General features: G+C 33.7%; 1 protein-coding gene across 3 annotated transcripts in view; it reads left to right on the forward strand.

The window, feature by feature from the left end:
• LOC106624506 (inactive dipeptidyl peptidase 10) overlaps positions 1–23,616 on the forward strand; it is a 241,150-nt gene that overhangs the window by 207,472 nt on the left and 10,062 nt on the right. For all 3 annotated transcript variants that reach the window (XM_036368603.2, XM_036368604.2, XM_070109587.1), the window contains 4 exons: positions 21,909–22,023; positions 22,440–22,538; positions 22,629–22,723; positions 22,819–22,904. In XM_036368603.2, the coding sequence (XP_036224496.2) occupies positions 21,909–22,023; positions 22,440–22,538; positions 22,629–22,723; positions 22,819–22,904 (395 nt within the window). The remainder of the gene's footprint in view (positions 1–21,908; positions 22,024–22,439; positions 22,539–22,628; positions 22,724–22,818; positions 22,905–23,616) is intronic.

Raw genomic sequence — 23,616 nt, forward strand, 5'->3', positions numbered from 1 at the left:
AATAGAAATTCTCGCAACTACATTATTTGCTCTTAATCCGTTCTATGGCGTAAAATTCTTGCATAAAATATTAACAGTGGAGATGCTGTAGGCGAATAATTAAGTACATATTATATCTCCGGCCTCGTTATTACTCGTAAGTTACATCATCGGTAGTGACATTTTGATAATTTAGTGGGGAATCTAATAGTTCAATCGTTCAAAGCAAAATTAAGAACTAATTTCATATAAAAAAGAAAAAAAAGAATTTTGCAAAACACGAAAGCTATAAGCCATTTCTCTATCATATACCAAATAAGCTCTCCTATATACTCACACGCACTAACAAACCTATTTCCGTTTTACCTTTGTACCTAAATTATCCCTTCACTAATTTCGTCTATTATTTTATTTATAAAACCCATTCTCTTTGTTTTTGCACTAAAAGTAAGCACAGCAGATAACAGCACGTCCTGACAGCCGCACGTTTCATTGTTGTAGTAAATTAATACTATTAGACTATGGCTCTTTTGAACAACAATCTAATTATCGCTTCGGAAGCGCTGCAATGGTGGACGTATAAGCAGCTTTCTTGTTCCTGCATGTTTGTTTGCGTGTCTGTGTACAATAATCGCATGTTTTCAAGACATTTTTGGAAGCAACGTAAATTTGTTTGTTTGAATATCAAATGCAGACACAGACGGCATGGCCACTTACTGATGGTAGCTGTTGAAGGCTGCTGTACGCTGATAACAGATCACAACAAGTTAAAGCAAAACAGTTGAGCACATGCGTGTTGTTGTAGTTGGTGTAGGGAAAAAAAATGTACTGCTTTTATTTGTTGAAAACAATAATAATGATGTAAGTCAAACGCTGGGCGCTTGTGTCTGTCAGTGCGTATACGTAACGTGTGATGTATTTTATTATGAGGAAATCAATTTGGAACTATTATGTGCTTTATGTTGGCGTATAAATATTTAATATGTTTTGGAGCCATATTAATATATTATTCAGTGTGGAAGTCTAAAGTTTAGCTTCTTTGTCAGAAATCCCTTTTTCGGAGTAGTTCTTTGAATTAGAAGTGCCATAATAGTATGGATTAGTTACAAAACCATCGCTTGGAGGTTAAAAAAATGATTTTTTGGCTAATAATATCCGCCACAGCAGTCATAGTAGATAGTTTCAAACCTTACCTCATACAGCATTAATTTTCAAAACAATCCAGCAATATCTCGGAGTTAACTAATACGGATTTGCTGGCTAACATCAATGACTTTAAAGCATTTGCAGCAAAAAATCAAAGCCTTAAAAATATTCCAGATGAGATTTCAGTTGAATTTTGTTGCAAATTAATTTAAAACTAATTATTTTATGAAAATTTTGTCTTAAAAATTTTTACTGGAGTCCAACATTTTGATACTTATTAACATTAAATTTGTATGAATTCTAACTAACTGTGTGTGTAGTATATTCACAGACTTCCTTAAAAACAAACTTCACAAAATATAAGTCTGTTTTTCCCAGAAGACGTGTCTTTCAAACCCACATATTTATAATTTAATGTTTGCCTTTTATTCAACAATCCTTTAACAGAGTTCGTTAGTGTCACACACATGTTGAAAATATTTGCATTTGTATGTAATCTTCACGTGCCTTACGATATCTTCTTCATTCTGAAGCCTTTCAAGCATTTTATGCAAATACCTTAACGGCAAGTTTTGTCATACGACAAAATTTTCATAGAAAAATGCCTTCTCATTCAGCCGTGTATATGTGCCTGTCATTGCGCCCAAGATACTCATACATTTAATACTCCAAGCTGTCTGCATAATCAGCTTAGAAATTTGTGTATTGTGTGTGCCTGTGTAGGTGTGTTTGTACTATAAATACATAAGCAACACGCTGCATAGACACAATCGACCTTAAGTTGACTGCTTTTAAGAAAGGACTTTTCTTGTGAGTAGACTTAAAACTCCAAAATAGGCAAAAGATACTGCTAAATAATTAAATAGTTGAAGAGAGTGTTGAAATATTGTTTTTTCTTGTTTTTTAGTGCATAATAAATTAAATGGAAAATATGTGTAAATAAAACTAACACAGAAATAAGTTAGGGAGTAAGCTCCACCTTTGGTTGACTTTATATTGTATATCAACTAGTATATTTATTATAATTAAAATAGCTACCGAAAGTATTTAATTAAATTTGCAAATTTTTGATTAATATAACAGTTAAACAAAAAAAAACCTTAACTTCGGTTGCAGTGAAGCTATAATACTGTTCACAACCATACAAATTCGTTACAAAAAGTTTGATCAGTCACTATGCTATAGTGACACGATTTGAACACTTTCTTTGCAGATTACATCGCTGCCTCGAGCAATAACACATGCCACATTTCGTGAAGATAGCTCGTCCAATGAAAAAGATTTCCATACAAGTACTTGTTTCCGATCGTTCAGTTTGTATGGCAGCGCTGTAGTGATGCGAAATCGGCCGTTCCGTCAAATAATATGCCAACCTAAATAAGTTTGTAGAAACTTAAATATGTATGCATGGATGTATGTCTTTATAAGGAAGCTGTTAGCGCACTTTTATGTACAAAAAAAATATGTAATTACAACAACAAAACATATGGCTAACATTAAGAGGCAATTAATATTTATTAACCGCGTAACGGTACATAATTTTCCTGTTTAATGTTGCCACCGGAAATATTAATATGAGCACCCCATTCCGCCAGCAGGAAAAAATATGTTACATGTCCAACAATTGCGCACAGTGCTGCCACCGGAAAATAAAATACCAAACATGCCATTGAACATGGACTTATAGTTTAATATTTACGACTTACTTTTGCTTGCTACCCAGATGGCTAATAGCCAAATGCGAAATGAACCTAAACTATGAATGCCTGTGAGCAACTATTATAGCAACAACAACAATGAGAACATCGAAAATATACACAATAACTGTACTATTCATTTATTTACTAAATGCGCTCGAATACTTCCTTGTTGTCTACCTCCCCCGGCTCACTCTCTAGTCTTTCTGCCAATGTCATTTGATGCTAAGTATGTCTGCCCAACATTAAACATAACTGTGCTTTGCTTCTACGCTGCTATTTATGTCTCTTTGTTATTACCTTTTGCGCGCCGCGCTTACATCATTCATTTGCTTGCTGCACTGCTCGGAGGTCACACTTTTATGGACAACCGAAAAGTGGAAAAATGTCACAAATTCGCCTAACAACCTTCGCTCAGCAATTATAGTAAATTATTTATAGCCACCGGCTGACATTTGGCTATGAATTGCGTTCATTGTTTTTGCAATATATTCCATGCGAGTAGAAAAGGAAAAGCAAGTTTTGTTGAAAGTGCCACAAGCCATTTTTACTTGCTTAATTTGCTTTGTGCTGCAAAGGAACCGGATTTTGATGGCGACTGTGACAGTAGCTTTGTGGTGGCATATGCTTTCATGCTATTTTTGTTATATTAATTTTCTATGAGAAATAAGGCAATAAATATTGCTTTACTATACCATTATAACGTACGCTGTTAATATTTATAAATGAAGTGATTTAGGTTACTCATACGCAGCCACGTACCAGTGAAGTATTATATAATAATATAACGCGTAAAAATTAAAGCTTTTCATCTTTGCATATAAACACATATATAGTTGCCTGAAAATAGTAACGGGTAATTTTTTATTTATTGTTTTTGTTAAAGAAACATTTCAAATTAATTGTTTTAATTAAATTTCGATCTTACCTGCACATTATATGAAATAATATTAATAGTAAAACAAAAAGTAAATTTTTTTCCATACACCCTGTACACTTCAGCAGCACCGATGCTTATCCAACTGCCTCAACGATTATGACAAACAAAAACACAATAAAAAACTCAAGTATAATGGCCCTCAAAATGCCACAGCACGATAATTGGCGTCATGTGGACGACACTCCTTTGAAATAATACCAACTAAAAGGAAATATAAAATATACTCACACAAACAACAACAAAAGTTTGATCATCACTATCAGATGCTCGGCTGGCGATAGGACAGCGCTGACATGCACTGACCACAGACAGCGCGCTGTTAACGGTCATGGAGAGTGTATGTGAGCATGCTTAGTGTGTGTTTGTAAATAGCAGTAAAAATAAATACACACTATATGCATACAAACCCTGTAGGAAAAAAATCACTAGACGTTGAGGTTTCGCTGTAGCAAAGGATGTTTTTACGTTTGGTGCAAAATACAATTGAATTAAACAAGTAAAAAGTTAGTTAAATTGTGATAGAATCAAATTCCATTTTACTTCAACATAAGGGTTGCCAGCTCTAAAAATAATGCATTTCGGATAAAATATTTTCTAAATGAAACGTTTCGAAGCAAACTAAATTTAGTACAGAAAATTATATTTAAACTTTTACAAAAAGTACATGCATAATTTGCAATAGGGATGCCACATATTCAAAAAAATTTAAGTTAAAACAGTCGTAATGCTACAAAACCAAAGTAATTCAACAAATTAATTTACCAATTCAAAAATATGAAGTTTTGAATGTCAAATAACAAAGATGTAATGAAAAAATTTATAAACGAACATTTTAAAATTAATTGTGAATTAGGGTTGCCATGTAATTTTAAATTTAAAATTTTCATAATATTTTTAAATCACTTGCAAGTTCAAGAAAAAAATATTTAAAGCGAGTAAAAAAATAAAAAAATTATAAAAACAAAATATTTTATAAAAAAGTAAGTGAGTAACACTTAAAGTAGAGTTTACATTAGCATAGTTTAAGTACTTTTCTTGCCTACGTATTTTACTACAGGGTTTCGATATTCATACACATCCACAAATAACTACAATCTTGTATAAAAATTACAACAAAAGTTATGGTCAGACAGACATAAATATACAATTTGTCTGCCCTGCAGTCGTTGTCTACACTGAACAGTTTCAATATACAGACCCACATACCTATATAGTACATACACATCTATATCGTCCTTCCAGCTGCAACTAACTCGATATAGCATCGTCATTTGTGCATTATCCTTATTTGTTGTTTACGCACCATAAACTTTACGCATCTCTGACTCACATCTATTTGTGCTCCCATAATTATATAGCACTCGCATGCAATTAAATTTTGCTTACAGCACACATAGAAGTATAATGGCCTATGTGTAGGTGCATGTGATAACCACACACAAACACACACATTTGTGTCAACAGCTGTGATTACCACCATGACAATGCAATCATAAATGCACGCATACTTTCATACGCTGGCGAACAATCAGCCTTCGCACACAAACACACACGCACTAGCATGAGAGCACGTAAACGCTTGTGGCGCAATGTATATACCTATGTACACATGTACACATCCGGTGGCATATAAATTCATATTGAGGCTGCACCTCAAAGTTTAATTGCCCGACCGCATGCCCACACACACACACCCACAAGCACCCATGTGCAATTCCGGATGTCTCGTATGGCATTGAGTATGAGAGCTTCCCCTCTCTCTTTAGCCATTGACAGCATTACCACTTTTATGGCACTCTTTATTTAATGTTATTTGAAGGCATTAAATCACAATTTCCTCTCAACATTCAACAATATGAGCTTCTAAAATAAATTGTGAAATTGTCAAAAGTAATTAAAAACTAATTAATTTAAAAATTCACAACTCTTAAATAAGCTAATAACTCTGAAATAAATATCAAAGGATGTGATGAAAAAGGTAAGCATAAACATGGTTTCTACCAATTTCTCAAAAATTTCCGCCTCTCACATTTCAGTCGAGCTACAGCCTCTTTAAAGTATTTCAAACACGTGTGAGTAAACTCGTTCTTTTCTTACTTAAAATATTCAACATGCACTCTGCAAAGTATCATGCAGCATTTTTGTCTTACTGAGAAAGCGTTAACCCTGGTTTGCTTTTATTGATAGAGTATTTTTTGTTTGCTTAACGCAACTATCATCTGAGCGCTTATATTTCGACGTTATAATACAACTTCTGCTATAACATATTTACATAATTTAATTTCAATGCATAACAAAAATTATGTCATATCTGACAAGCGATAAATTTTCTAGTGATACAAAAATAATATGCTTTGAGTTTAAATAATCGATTAAGGCGAATTATTTGTATTCGCTATTACACGAATATATATAGATTAAAATCTATCTAAAGTTTAAAAACTGATTATTTATCGATTATGTTATGTATGTTTATAGAAATATATTTTATTATATCGATAAGACAAAAATATATCGATATTTCAAAACTTATTACTTATCGATTATTACAAACAGATTGATTATGCTGGTGTTTCTCTTAAATATAACACAATCATTATATATCAATGAAATTTTATTAGACGATAAAAATTTATTAAAAGCTTAAAAGTTTATCAATGATGTTATATCGATAATTGTGTACCGATATAAATCTACTGCTAAATATATATACCCTGAACAGGCTATATAGATAGATATTTTATTATCATCGAATTTTATTGATATGACAAAAATATATTGAAAATACCAAGACTTTTTACTTATCGATTATAACAAAGAGATTGATTACGCTGATTTTTCTCTTGAATATAACACAATCACTACATATCTAATGCTATATCTCTTTTTTATCGAATGGTTTAAAACTTATTAGTTATAATTTATATAATATCGATAATATAAAATAAAGTTTATCATAAGCTTGAAAGTTTATTAGCTATCGATGATGTTATATCGATTAATATGTACCGATTTTATTTGACTGTTAAATATTTTTATTGTAATATTAAAAGAGACTATTTTGCAGCTTGCGGGCAAGAATTAAGAAGACATACTGAGGATCAATAGGCCCTTAACCTTTAAAACTAAATTTTCTATATAACTAGATATGGCATCCATAAATATAATTCGTTTATTTTATCAAGGACATTTTCAAAAAATATTAAAGAAATTGCAATTCGCTAATTTTAGTTTCAGTTTCGTTTCAAAATCGATTTTTTTTCCGCGGAAAAGTAGTATATATTATAAAATATTGCTAAATAAACACTATAATATCGTTTAATATTTTTTTTAATTTTATATGCATGGTAACTCTCGGATATACTTTAATCAAGCTATGAATGTCGTATTACGATTAGTTGATTCATATAAACGCCTACATACTTGTATATTTAAAAGACGTTTTTTAGCCTCAAAGACATTCCTCGATTCAACTCAACTTTTTAGAAATTCGAGCAGTGTGACTGTAAAATTTTAACACGCTAAATGACGCCGAAGTCAACTTCTTAGAGAAATTAGTATTTATAGTTAAATTTTTTAAATTTATTTTTTAACTGTTTTACAAAATCAACGCCCAGCAAACTACGTCCATGTTAGCATGAAAAACGCATCAGCGCTGTTCCTTGCACGCAAGCAGCGTAATTGCATTGTGTGCAATAACAAGTCGGTATTTAAGATAGCAAACAAAAGACTCGCCCATACGCTTGCCTTAAGTGATGAATGATGGATGGCGCCGGTGTGGCACTTTCAACTACCAACAACCATTTATTTAAGCAAAAACATATGTATGATACATGCATACCTACATATTCGCGTATATAATGGTGAATATTGAGTTGCGTCGAAGCACATTTATTGGCGAGCACGTGCATTACATCACTTAGATTATAAAATTTTAATGAGATTTCCAATGCAAATAAGCAAAATACGTAAATATTTTTTTGCACATCGATTACGCTTCAATGATTTATTGCAGTCGGCAGCGTATACGCCCCGATCAACGCAAGGCAGAGCGTAGAAAGTGAAGAAGGTAAGCGATTGAAACAGATTTTCGTACAAATATAAGTGCATATATATATTTTCAAAAGTGTATTACGTTCCGTTGCCACTTCCCGTTCGCCGCGCAATTCATTCACTTTATTATGCAAAGCTTTCATAGCTTTCTTAGCGTTGTGATAATAGTAACGAGCGACAGTACATTATGCGGCGCAATCGCTTGTCAACGCGATTAAATCAGTGAATGAGCACTAAAACATAAAGCAAGGACACAAATTTGTATTGTCTTCGCTTCGTTTTTTGTTTTTCTTTTTTTTTTTTTTTGCTGTACAAAAAATATTTTTTTTATAAAGCGGCGTGTACGAGTATCTCCTATATAATACATGCGTTTGAGGCCTAAAATATATTTACGGGAAAAAATCAGGTTCGCAATTGCCAGCTAGACAGAGAGGAAGGCGCAGAAAGGCACATGAAGTGATAGAAATATTATTTGCAGCTGTCACCCTTACACACACACACGCGAACATATTTTTACTGCATAACATATTTTATTTTAGTTGCTGCTCCTGTCACATAAACTATTCGCCGTTATTTTGGGCCATAAAATAACATAACTTGTTTGCTGTCTCACGCAAAATTCCAATTCATTTCCTTTTAGTGTGCATGTGCGTCTGTATGCGTGTACATGTAATACACAACTTTTTGCTATGGCAACAGCCGAGTGCCATTATGTGTCACTTTACAATGTCAAACTTCGGGAATTACAGCAAAAACACCTTATGTGTCAGTGTAATGATTTATTAATAGCAAATTACGCGCCGTTGTTGTCATTTTTGTTGTTGGGATTAAAGCAGTGGATTTGGGAATAAGGTGACAGTTGTTTAGAGGGATACATGTCACGTAAAGAGCAGTTTTCGTGTATGTTGAGGAGAAGTGAAAAAACGCGTGTGATATAATTGAGATACGTTCAGTGAAAGCTATTTATGTAGGACTTTTTTTTAATTTTTTGGTCTTTCTTAAATGTTGACGTTTCTTAGCCTAAGCTTCGTAAATGGAGCTAAGCAGTTAATTGAAGGACTAACCGAAACCTAACCAAACCGAAACTTTCTTTCAGGTAGCTTTTGTATCAGAAGCCCAAATATATAATAATGTTTTTCTTGCTACCACTTTCAAGCATTTATTTGACTAATTATCTAATAAAAACTAAGCAAAGTGGCCTATAAAACTTCCCATTAAAAATTTACAGGTCACCTTTATATATACTTGCTTACTCAAGTCCAAAAAAAAATATAGAATTTTTAATGGCCCGCCCCACTAACCACAATAGGTCGTAATATTGCCCTCATACATGATCAAATTAATTTATTTTATTATTTTTTAAAATTTTTTTTTTACTTTTTTTAATTTTTACTAAAACCAAAACTGCGAGAAATTCAATTAGCGCAAAATACAAAGGCCAATTACAACAAAAAAATACACATAAAAATTCGCACAACCACATACACAAACTCTACACTAGAACGCACACGCACACATATGCATACCATACCGTTAACCAAATCATGCATGTATTTAAGCAGTTAAATGCTGCTCACCTGATTGCATGTGCAATGGCGCGATTGCTTTTCCAAGCAACACACGAGGAAAGTCAGCGTTGCAAGCGGCAGAAGAAGCAGAAGGAAATTACATATTTACACTACATAATTCCGCACATTTACAGTAGAACCAACAGCAAAAACGAAAAACCACTTGGTGCAGAAATATTCTCGCTTCTTGCGCTTCGACGTGCGCTTCGTGTTGCAAGTTGCAGTTATTCATCAATTAAATTGCCGGCAAGTGCTTAACTGCTTGCCTTCGTGTAATTTCCGCTCGATTTCAAAGTTACCGTTATTACTCAAGCACATGCGCTTGCAACTAGCTTGAAATAGGTTGCTATATATGAAATGGTGTATATATGTAAATATAAATGCATATATTTGCATATGTATGTGCATGTGTGTGTGTGTGTGTACACATTATTAATGAGCGTCTTATGTCCAATCTACAAGAGGACTTATCAGCCATTCTTCTTCTTTTGATTTTGATTAATACGATCATGCATTCGCTTGAACTCAAGCAAGTACAATGCTGTTGGAAAAATATGCACCAAAAATGAGAAGCTAAAAGCGGTAATATCAAATATTTTCTTCATATTATCTACTTTAAAGCGCTTGTATGTAAAGCTGCTCCATTTTAAGATAAATCTTCAATAACTTTGACATGAGTTATTGTTCAAAGTATTAGTGCAATCTCCGAAGAAATTGTTCATCTTTCAACAATTTTTTTATCTAATGCGAGTGCATAATATTCAAAAATGTATCCAATGATCTTGATTGACCTTTTCCTATTAAATTTAGATTCCAATTTCATTATTTTCCCCAACCGAATGCCAACAAAAAAAACTCGTTCAGCCAAAATAGTCTTCACGCTCTTGACATTAACGCATTGCGATGTAAACAAAAGGCGGCAATGATTTCCATTTACCGTTATAGACGCGCGAGCGATCTAAATTGCATATGATAGAAGTGCATTTGCAATGCGCACATTTTTGCTTGGATAAACAAGCGGAAAATGCAAAGTGTTGCAGAAGCATTATAAACTCGTATCGACGAAAGACTGCTGCTGAACTATTTCAATACATAAATCTAAGTGTGTGTGTGTGTTTGTATGTGCTCGAGCGATTACAGGAAATAAAGCAGCTTGCGAGGAAAAGCATTAAAATTGTGAAAACATAAAAGGCAGATTATGGCAAATAGTACAAGTGATTGATAGACACATAACAACAAGTGGACAAAGTAAGAGACGGGGTGGAATTAGTGTAGATTATAATCTATTTTTGCATAAAATTCTCGGAAAACTTTGTGCGCCCATCCAGCTGAGGCACTCATAATTGAAGGGAGATAAAGATCTTTAAATATTTTATGCTTCCTTTTAGCCCTCCCACCTGTTGGCTGCGCCGACGTTGCATAAATGTTAGTTCTGAGCACAGTCGGCGCATTAAGTGCGATGCTTTTGATTTTGAGCATGCCAGAGCATGAAAGTATCCCCAAAAGTACTTAATTGGGTTATAAAATCGATATTGATTCAAAATATTACATAAAAGTAATCAATTTTGTTAATTGTTAGGTAAGTATTTTCTTAAAGCTCCTGATAACAGTGAAACTTTTTATTGAAAAAAAAAATATGTGAAAAAAAAGTATGATATCGATTAATCAATTTAAAATTCTTAATATTGATATATATAACTTGATAATGATTTAATAACGATAAATCTATCGAATTCTATTAATATTAAATCGTTCACGTTGAATTATCGACTAAAATCTCGCACTATCAATACAATGTAATTGCGAAATAAAAAAAATCAACAGAAATAAAATAAATTAAAGTACTTATTTTGGATGGATTAATTAAAAGTAATTAATATTTATAAATGTACTTATTTTGAGCATCGATCATAATATAAATTAAACTATCAAACTTATTCAGTGTCCATTAAGAAGACAGAAACAAAGTGCCTTATGAGTTTCGTTAAATCAATTAAAGGTATATCAATAATACAACATCGAATTACGAAATATTGATAAATTGGTTGAATGAGTTTATTTCAATAAAAAACGCATACCTTAAACAATGATTCATCGATTAAAAGTACTCATCAATACAACAAAGTAGCTCCGAAACATAGATAAATCAAGCAGGAGTAGTTAGTATCCATTAAGGAAACAGAAACGAAAAGCATTATGGATTTCGATAAATCGATTAACTATACACTGTGTCGATAATAATAGCTTTCTTGTTATTGAATATCGGTAAATGCATTGCAAGCACTTAATTTTTGATAAAAAAATATATATTTAACTACAATAAACCGATTAAAGTAGTATTTAGGCAAAGAATCTACAAAAAAAATTAGTACATATATCATATATATACTGGTATATTTATGCGAAGTAGTCGATATACAAGAGCAATCGAGCAAAAAATAGCAATACTTATTATCGAAAATAATAGCTTCCTAATTAATATATATCGATAAATAAATTAAAAATACTCAATATGGATAAAATGGGATTTTTAACATATCAATTAAAATTAATCGCCATCCCTATAAATAGATTACGAAATATGGATTAAATATTGATAAATATATTACGAATGCTTAATATCGATAACACAAATAATTTTTATAAGTCGATGAACTCAATATTTTTCAACACTAAGCTCCTTTCCACTCTTTTTCCACACATTTCATGCACTCATATGTATTCTCAGTCGTAAAATCACAGCCACAGAGGAAATTGTAAAGATTTAATTGAATTTAATATACACAAAGAAAGCCACTTAATCCGCAATCGAATTAAAATAGCAAGCATAACTCAATTAACAACGCGCACATACACACATTGCACAACGTATGTAAACAATGAGCAAGGACTCAATCCCTTGATAGTCAGCAGCGGTTTGTTCGCATGTGGAAGCCAGTAACTTAGCGCTCTTAAGCGAGTGCAGCGAGTGGTGAACATATTTTCTGCTCAACTAACCACTTCACTTATGACTGCTAAGTAAATACACTTAAGCAAGTATTAACCGTGAAACCCGTGCCACGTACCGCACAAACACACATACACACAACCGCATACAAACATACCAGTGTAAATTTACAACATTTCGCTGGCGGTTACATCACTTATACGCCCCGCCAAGCGCTCAAGTTCAGCCACGACGCTGCTTTTGCAATTTGCTTTGCTAACACAATCGCACACGCTTGGCATAGCTGCGTTTTCGCTCGCTTCAGCTGATTCTCTGATGGCTTTTCACTTCATTTCAGTTCGCTTGTCAATTAAGCAAATCAAGGATAACTATTTTTCCATTGCATATTTTTAATTCCTCCCTCATGCACTTTTGCTTATCACTTTTTCCATTTTTAGCCATATTGAGTGCACTTGCATTGTCTGATTGTCAGGCGCTGTCGGGCTGTCGTATCAATGACGCTGACAGTCAATGGTGTCTTCTCTACTTTTAGATAATTGAGAATGCCGAAACCAAAGTGTTCAACTTTTATTATTTTTGCATTATTTTTATTTTTAAGTAGATTTGAATGAAGCATAGTTATCATTGTTATTTATGAATGCTTTTCTCTGTGGATCAGCATATTGAATTTCGTATTGATTTTTGTGCAAATCAATGAGAGAAGAATGCATGGAACCATGTAAATATATTTTAAGCAATTGATTGACGTACTTCTTTATACTGTTTTTGGCATTGAAAGATCGAAGGTGTTTGCAGTACAATAACTTTCAAAAGTGGATATTGGCAAAGCCGCAAGTTAGAACTTTCTTGTTTATCAGGTATTCAGAGATGCTCGTAATCACTTTTATTACATATACTTGTGATAAATTATAGACCATATGTTTGAGGATTTTAACAGTTTAGATTATCATAGCCTTGTTCATGAAATTATATTGAAACCTTATTTTAATAAATTAATAGGTTTCCTGCGTTTTTAAAATTGAAGAGGCTCAATAATTTCATGTCAATTTTGAGGGGTCTTTGCTTCGTACAGGATCATAGAAGATCCTTCGAAGAGACTTTACTTGATATGTAGACTTTACCATACTTATTGAAGGTTCCCAACTATTTTCACTTTTTGGAACTAGATTGATTAGTGGTTGTAATTAGAGACTGTAATATATGGAGATATATTATATACTTTATACCCTTTAACTCTCATATGGAATTTGAAAAATTGTTTCCTCAATTCATTCAATGGCACGCTAGAAAAATAAAGTGGGAAAGAGGATAGGAATAGAAAAGATTAAAGGAAGAAAAAGAGATAAAAATAAATATAGAAATAGAGATAGAAATAGAGAAAGAGATAAAAATAAATATAGAGATAGAGTTAGAGCTAGAGAAAGAGATAAAAAAATAAATATAGAGATAGAGTAAGAGCTAGAGATAGAGTTAGTGTTAGAGTTAGATATAGATATAGATATAGATATAGATATAGATATAGATATAGATATAGATATAGATATAGATATAGATATAGATATAGATATAGATATAGATATAGATATAGATATAGATATAGATATAGATATAGATATAGATATAGATATACATATAGATATAGATATAGATATAGATATAGATATAGATATAGATATAGATATCGATATAGAGATAGAAATAGAAATAGAAATAGAGATAGAGATAGAGATAGAGATAAAGATAGAGATAGAGATAGAGATAGAGATAGAGATAGAGATAGAGATAGAGATAGAGATAGAGATAGAGATAGAGATAGAGATAGAGATAGAGATAGAGATAGAAATAGAGATAGAAATAGAGATAGAGATAGAGATAGAGATAGAGATAGAGATAGAGATAGAGATAGAGATAGAGATAGAGATAGAGATAGAGATAGAGATAGAGATAGAGATAGAGATAGAGATAGAGATAGAGATAGACATAGAGATAGAGGTAGAGATAGAAATAGAGATAGAGATAGAAATAGAAATAGAAATAGAAATAGAAATAGAAATAGAGTTATAGATAGATATAGAAATGGTGACAGAGATAGTAATAGGGATATAGATATAGATGGACAAGAATGGGAAATCGTAGCTCAACATCGATTCTTAGAGAAATTCTCAGTGTTCTAATTGCATTTAAATCTTTAAAACCCTGCAATCACTCACTATGAAAAGTGGGCAATTCCGAAAAACTTAAATCGACAATAGTTACTTTAGCTGAAAAAAATCTTCAAAAAATCGATTTGTCACCTCAATCTCCGTATTCAACCTCTCCATATGTAGACTTTAACCAATATTTGCACATTCATTTTGCAGCTGACACACAAGCATACGACGTTTTCATGACAAACTTTAAAGATAACCACTTTTGCGCTGCTTTTCAATTTTTATTCTCGTCATTGTGCTCACATGTCAACAATATCCTTTTTCCTGAAAGTGAATTACTGTAATTTCAACTTTTTGTCATCGCTCTTTCATTTTCCCCTGTCCTTTCTGTTCTCTCTCATTGTTATCGTTTTTTCTTGCGTTAGCATCCGCACATTTGGCGCCACACACTCCTACACATTCACATAACTCTACAGACAGGCACTCATATAAAATTAATGTGGCCACTTTTGCGCACTATTTGTTGAATCCCACCACACGAAGGAGTGGAAAGAAATTGTATTTGTTGAATATTCGCAACTAGCGAGTTTATTTCATGAGCTCATCCAGGAGATATGCAGCGGCATTATATGCAGCGCCGTAAACAACCAATCATGTCATGTACTGTCACGTGTTTATCGGTGGAGACATTGTTACATAGTACACACCCACAAACATGTATGTGTAGAGAGGATATCATAAAGATTAACTATTAAGAATAATCCAAAAACCTACGAAGATATCCAAACCGTAGGGATTGAAAGCAGTATAACGAAAGCTTGAATCAAAGATATACAAGTGATCACCGATAAAGAATCAAGCATGATGAGGCCGAGATAATGCATCTAAGACGGATCATATTTGAATAATGAGAGATGTTCACAAAAATTAGAGATGTAAGAGGTCGAAGACCTTGAATTCATTAACAAATAATATCTAAAAGCGATTTTTAATAGAAGCTCAAGCAGCCGTATAACTCTAATACATTATATGTACGCCAGTAATTTGAAACCAGGGACCGTGCATGTTTGAACTTAGCAAAAATCAAGGAATTGAAACTTAAGATTGCTAAAATTTGAGGTACGGTGGTATAATACTAAAGATACATGCTCAAGCATTACTCATGTGCTCTCTGAGACACTCATTGCGGTATCATGGATTCATCGGAAGCAAAAAGCTTTGTTTAAAGTCACAGATTTGATATTTAAAACTGAATATTGCAAAACAAGAGGTATAAGAGACTGAACAGCATATTTCCAAGGTTTCCTACAAAGCTTTTACAGCATTTTTCAGAGTATATAAATCAAAGAAAATAACTTTTCCATCGCGGTACTGTAAAGGAGCAGCGTCCAACAAAGTACAATTTTCATTTATGTTTCATTTTTTTTTTTTAATATTTCCTGCTTCTTTTTGTAAACACAATTTAAAGCCCTTTTTTATGAATATTTGATTCTTGACTATTACATTGCACGCTGTCATCGTTGTTAGCGTTTTTCTGCTGGCTTTCAAAACACACACACCCACACGCATACGCATATTTACATTGCCATATTATACCGTTTTTCTTTTCGCTTCTTTTTGAAACCGCTATTTTGTTGGCATTAATGGCGCGCACTTAACTGGGTCGCCGCTTGTCATCGTCGACATACAACATAATTAAATGACTGTGAGTGGTTGCTCTGCGGTGGTGTGGGTGTCAGTGTTGATCTTTGTGCTGCCCTCATCAACATTTATGCAAACACACAAACACACACTTATGCATACATGAATATATAAAAGCGTGGCATACTCGGGCTACGTTGGAGGGTCTCATGTGCTCAGCGTGTGGCATGTGGCATGTGATTTACTCGCTATTTGAACGCTTAAAGGCTTAAGCAAGTCATATAATTTCACTTTGTAAACTTTTAATGGCTGCTCTTGCTGACACATCACAATTTGTGCCACCACTTTTGATGGGTCAAGTAATTTAGTGCAAGACCCACGTAAAGCTTAAGAATGCGAAAGTTTTATGCATCGACGGCGTACAGTAATCACTTATAATGCAGAAATTAGAGAGAGATTTCGGTCGAGTGTGGGACTGAAAACTTCACGTCATACTGAGAAGTGACTTTTTATATATGAACGAGCCCGCAGGCGGCCTATGTTTGCTGATTTATAAAAAGAATTATTTTTCCTTGAAGTACTGTGGTAAAGCAGAGTTTTGGAAAAATTAGTTGTGAAAAACATTCAAATATCTCTTTTATACTAATTTGAGATAAATTTACCAGTAATCGAAGAGAGAAAGCCCAGTCATATCAACTTACCCTACCAAGTAGACAATTAATTGCATAAGAAGAACGTAAAGACATATCAATGTAATTTGGAGATTTTCAGAATCTACCCATCCAGTCCTAGGAATTGTCGCTGAATTCCTCGCCAGATTTGTCCTATTATGCACCCGAGTACCTCAGACTCCTCAAGATATACCCTTCCTCTCCAATTTGTTCGCTCACTCATGCTTGTCTTTGCTCCTACAGAATGGAGAGAGACAGCTGTTGCCTTTATGAAAGCTTAGCTTCGTCTTATACTGTCTCAAGGTGCTAGAACTAAAGCTAATAGTCCTGCTTGGCTGTTAAAGCATATACTCGTATATAGTTTGTTCATCAGCAAATTCATGATTTTTTTAATTATTCAACCAGCGAGCTATAAAAGTTTTATAACAGAGAGAGAATTAGAGAGTGTAGGTCCTTCTGTGTGGAGAATAACCCTATATATTCCCTATCTATCACTTACAATTTTTTCTACTTGTTTTTGGAGGACACACGTCATGGAAGTTTCTGTCGAAATCTAGGAATCCAGAATGTAAAATTTTATCCCTGAAAAAGAATATACTATCGAAGATGGTTCCATATTCAAAGTGTTTGACAATCCATAGTTCGAACTCTCTAAGCCTCTTTGGTGACATAGGGGTTATTATTATATATAGAATAATCTATATTATACATAGATTAAAGTCTAAATGCATAAGTGTAGGTTCTTTTTTGGCTTATGAGCTTTAATTTAGATTCGGTCACAGAACACACTCTTCATCCAAATATTCAGCAAGAAATTTTGTGGCAGCTATTATTACTTACTTCGATATAATTTTTCACCAGCCTTCATAATTCTTTAGATTTATCTTGGATTAGTGTGCCTCTGTTTGGCTAGTCAACCTTGAGTCAAGACATTCCCAGTTGTCTTCTTCTTAATTAAAAAAAAAAAAAATTTTTTTAAATTTTATTAATATTTTTTAAGCCTATTAAAGGACAAATTACTAAATAGTCTGTATCAAATCGAATTTGTATGGCACTGTTGAGAAGTAACGGCTAAATACGCGTATCTTTCACTCAACTCACGAATATCCAATTAAGAATACGAAAGTATTTATGAACACCAAACCCATCACCAATTCTACAACAAACGCTTATCCCAAAATATATGCGCCATAACTTCGCCTTAATTACTTCGCAGGCAATACAGATTTTAGAATTTTAGGCTATTTGTTACTCAACCCTTAAACGGCAGTGGATTAGCATAAATAATTGGCTGAAGTCAGTGAGTAATAGGTGTTATTAAAGGAAAAAAAAACAACAAAAACAAGAAAAATAAATTTTGCAAATAAATAAATCTAAGCGCTCATCGCGCAAACAAAATAGAAAGCTTTAAACTAGCTGAGAGTATAGCGAAGGAGCTGAGGAATATACATATGTATACATGTATACTAGCATAAAAGCTAGCTGTACACCCGGGCGTATAAGTGATCAAAACAAATGCCATTTTCGCATAAACACGTCGGGAAAATGTAATGAAAATGGAAATGCAAAACTTATGGTCAAGGTTTCCACAAAAGCAATGCTTTTCATAAACACATATATATGTGGCAGTGTCTAGTAAGCAATAGAAACACTCAAGGCGTGGAAAATCACAGGAAAAGTAAAGCGTAAAGCAATAAATATCTATCAAACGCGCTTCAAACTTCGTAAAGACGAAATTGCCAAAGACGCAAAAAGCAATACGTTTTTGCCCCTCTAAATGTATTTGATTGATTTGTTGATTTGCGAGGGTATTAAGCTGCGGATGTGTATGTGTGTGTGTGTGTGAATCTGTGCATATGTAAATGGTGCTTTGGCTTACAAAGCTTTCCTGAATAATGAATAGGGGCAAGTAAACCAATAAATCAATAAGGACATGAGCGTGACGTGTTGTTGTTGCTGAATTGCGTAAAAATAAATAACAGTGATTAAAATAACAAATACAACTGAGAAAAGGGAAATCGAGTAAAGTTGTGAGGTTGCAGTCATGCTCACTTTTTCTATGAAATGACCATGGAAATCCGGTATAAAATTCAGTTTTTTTTTTATTTTTATATTTCAATATAGACAAGTATTTTTGTTTACACAGCAGCTACGCAAATATTTACTCGAAATGACGCCTGTAAATTCATTAATATTTTATTAAATATCTGCTGTGGTAGACGAGGTCGGCTTTGTTTATGTTAGTGAATATTAACATTTATAAATTTCGTTTTATACGCCTCTTTATTATGTATGAAAACTATTTGATTGAAGAAAACGACAAAACTGTTAAATAAATATTATGAATAAATAATTTAATGACTACTTTTGATGAGTTCTTCCATATAAACGAAATTAGAATGCAAATATTTGAGCCATTAGCAATATGATATTGCTATATATTTATTATTGTGCTATTCCAAGAATTAATTAAGAGTTTAAAATTTTTTTAAATGTATAGAATATACCCAAGTCACTATGTAGGCAAAAAATATTATAAAAGGTATGTTTGTAAATACCTAATAATTAAAAACAAAAACAGCTACACTTTGTACGTCTGGCAGAACTCCACAAAAAAAAGGCTGCTTAAACTTCTAAATTCTTACCGTAAATATAAGCTTCATAATACCTTCCTCGTAGAAGCCCCCCTCCTTATTTGCGAAGAATTCGGACAGCTACTTTTCACAAGCCTCTTTTGAGTTCAACTTCACACCACCAAGGGCATTCGCCATGGACAGGAACAGGTGGTAATCACTTGGCGCTACGTCCGGGCTATATGGTGGATGCGATAAAACCTCCCATCCGAGCTCCCGTATCTTCTGACGAGTCATCAACGAAGTGTGTGGTCTGGCGTTGTCCTGGTGGAACACTACACCCTTCCTGTTGGCCAATTCTGGACGCTTCTGGTCGATCGCCTGCTTCAAGCGGTCCAGTTGTTCGCAGTAGATGGTAGAATTAAGCGTCTGGCCATATGGGCGCAGCTCATAGTGGATGATTCCCTTCCAATCCCACCAAACACACAGCAAAACCTTCCTGGCCGTCAATCCCGGCTTGGCCACTGTTTGGGACGATTCACCGGCCTTCGACCACGACCGTTTTCGCTTGATATTGTCGTATGTGATCCATTTTTCGTCGCCAGTCACCATCCGCTTCAAGAATGGGACGAGTTCGTTCCGTTTCAGCAGCATATCGCAGGCGTTGATTCGGTCCAGAAGGTTTTTTTGCGTCAAATTATGCGGCACCCAAACATCAAACTTTTTTTTGTATCCAGCCTTCTGCAGATGGTTCCAAATGGTTTGGGGACCAACTCCCATCTCCTGGGCGATGTCACGAGATGCCATATGCCGGTCTAACTCGATGTATTCCATGATTTGATCGGTATTTGTCGTCACAGGTCTTCCGCCGGCTGGCTTATCCATGGTGTCGTTTTCACCGGCTCTGAATCGTCGAAACCATTCCTCCGCGGTTAAAGCATATTGAGCGAAATTAATAAGCGACTTATTAAATCGATTACTAAGGTGACAGCTGAAAGTTTAGCCATTTAAAATGTTAGCTTTTCTATGGCCCAAAAATTTATTAGCATACTAAAATGCTTCTAAATAAATGGCAGGCTGAGTTTTACAAATTAGGAAGAGTTGGCAATATATTGCGTAACAAGAGCATTTACTTTCTTGTTATTTTAAAACTTTGGCAAACCAACCACTACCGGAGAAAAAAGCCGTCACAAGCCAAATATTTGTGTGTTTGCACTTAACGAAGAAATCGGATTCGTGATAAATTATAATATTAGCTTTGAAGACAATAACTTCAAAATAAAGTTTATAAAATAAAAGTCTATTAGTTAAGAATTTGAGAAATTATGATTTTCGAAAATTTTTTAATCCGATTTCATAGAAGGTTTCTCTAATAATTTTATTCACATACCAAAACTGCGTAATTCATTTTCGTCCGTAAACAAGAAGGTCATACTTCCAGGCAAATATTTGGCGCTTGCGTCAAAAAAATTCTTCCACAAATTATTAAAAGACAGGTACTTGAACACACTATAAATATCAGTGCTAAAAATGTTTAGATTATGAATTTTTAAATAAAACTGGCAACTCTGTTTCCGAAATATTCCAACGTAAACTTGTTGCTTTCTGTTAAAATCCATATTATAGTATTTGAAAATTGAAGGAATTGTTAATTTTAATATTTTATGCATCAATAAGGTGGCAACTCTGTTCACAAATTTTTCCTGAAATAAAGCTCTTTTGCATTCTGTTGGTATCCATACTGTAGTATTTAATGTGAAATTATTTGTATATTTTTAACATTTTACATACTAATAAGGTGGCCACTCTGTTCCTAAAATATTGCTATTTAGAGATTTTTGCTTTCTATTAGATTCCAAATTATTATATTTGAAGGGAAGTAATTTGTAAATTTGTAATATTTTATATATTTGTAAGGTGGCAACTCTAGTGAAGTTATATCTGTTGATTTAGCAGTTCTTAGTTATGTCCTGTATCTCATATACCATTTTCATTATTATCATATGGAAGTAATTTGTAAATTTTTAACACTTTATATATTATATTATATTAATAAGGTGGCAACCTGGTCAAATTATTTCTGTTGCTCTAGAAGTCCTTAGATATGTACTGTATGTCATATATCTATTATCATATGGAAGTAAATTGCTTTTTTCAAATAGGTGGCAACTATGTCAACAATATCAAAACTTTACACAAATACTCTCCGGTTTCTGCCTAAGCTATTCTGAAAATATGAGGAGACATACCTACAAATGCATCTATTACTACATACATACATATATACCATATACATAGATATGTAGATATACATACGTATAGAATATGCATAAACATTTGCATATATGCCAACCTACACAAATATATATTCCAGTATTAGAAAAACTCTGCTTAAAAATAGTTTCCATCACTCATCAATAGTATTGCTATGAAAACTATTTTTATCATCTGACTCAAATCCCTTAATCTGCATCATTAACACTACACTAGCAACAACACGTTTAACTGGAATTTTCATGGTTATTTTTATGCTTGTTTTCCAGGAGCTGGTTGCCATCTCGCCGGAACGACGTAATTGGCGCGGCATATTTATAGCCTTGCTGGTAATAGCGGCAGTCTTCAGTCTCATAATTTTTTCAATTTTCCTACTGTCGCCAGGTAAGTGACACAAATGATATGCAAAAGCAACAACATGCACGAATAACTGTAAATATACATATATAGATGATACTTATGACTAGCTATGTAACTGTAAATATACGTTAAGTGAAAATGGTATTCAGTAATGGCAGAATGTGCAATTTCCCCAAAGACATTAAAATTATTTGACGCATTAGAACAAAGTGAAAAGTTTTCACATATACAAACAAACATATGCATACGTATGTGTGTGTGTTAATGCCGTTGTGGAGTTAACATTTCTATGCGTATTTTGCGTGCTGTTGCCATTTGTGACTACGCGCATTTGCAACACACCTTTTCGGTAGAATTTGAACTCCACCCCTCCTCTTCTCTCTGCACACTTTCATTAATTTGCCTCATTTAATTTCCATCTAATTTACATGCGCTTACAGAGGATGAAGGGTTGCGCATACGCGGCCGTCACATGGTGCTGCCTGACATTTTAGGCAAAAGTTTGCAGTGGAAGCCCTTCAACGGCACTTGGAGTAGCGGTAAGTGTACCTGTGTATGTGGGTTATCCACTTTTTTATTACTTCCGTTCTTAATCGCAACGTTCTTTTTATTTATTTTCTATTTTGCAGACATTGAACTAATATACCGTGACCCCACGGGCGGCTTATCGATATTAAATCTAGACAATTACACAACGAGGGTCCTAATGACCAACTCGACATTCGTAAGTGTTGGTTTTGTAGTAACATTGAAAAAAGTTTTTTCTACAGTTTTTTCTCTTTTTTATTCATTCCTATTTTCTTCTGCTTCTTTCCACAGCGCCAACTGAATGCTGAATCGTTTCTTGTATCGCCCGATCAGAAGTATGTGCTACTGCAGTCCGACAGCAATGCGGAAGGCTCGAGGTGCGTATAAATTTATTAGCGATTATATTTACACTTTATTTTACACACAACAAAATATTGTTTGTCGGAAGCTCATTTCTTTTGTAGTTTTTACGCTAAACAAATACATCATTATTTACATCGCAAGTGGGCGTCAGAAACACCAAGGCTAATTCTGCTATTTACCTATAATGTTTCTATGTGTGTGGCACTCCACGGCTAAACGGTAAAGAATAGCACACACAATTCTTTTATCTAGCATTCAAAGTTAATCCATATTGCTCCGTTGGAGACCCTATAAAATATATGCATAAGTGATCAGCATGATGATTTAATTAAGCCATGTCGGTCTGTCTGTATATAAGCAAACTAGTCCCCCAGTTTTTAAGCTATCGATCTGAAAATTGGCACCTGTCCTTGCCTCACTAAGAAGCTGATCATTTGTCGGAACGGCCAATATCGGATCATTATAGCATATAGCTACCATACAAACTGAATAATCGGAATCAAGTACTTGTATGAGAAACTTTTTTATTTGACGAGGTATCTTCACGAAATTTGGCATAAGTTATTTCCTAAGGCAACAATGTATTCTCCACTGAAATTGTTCAGATCAGATCACTATATCATATAGCTGCCATAAAAATTAAACGATCGGAATCATGTTCTTGTAGCCTTTTGTATTTGTGAAAGGTGTTATAGCATCGATGCCGAAGTTAACGTTTATTCTTGT

This window comes from Bactrocera oleae, chromosome 5 (assembly GCF_042242935.1).
Source record: "Bactrocera oleae isolate idBacOlea1 chromosome 5, idBacOlea1, whole genome shotgun sequence".
Lineage (NCBI taxonomy): Eukaryota > Metazoa > Arthropoda > Insecta > Diptera > Tephritidae > Bactrocera > Bactrocera oleae.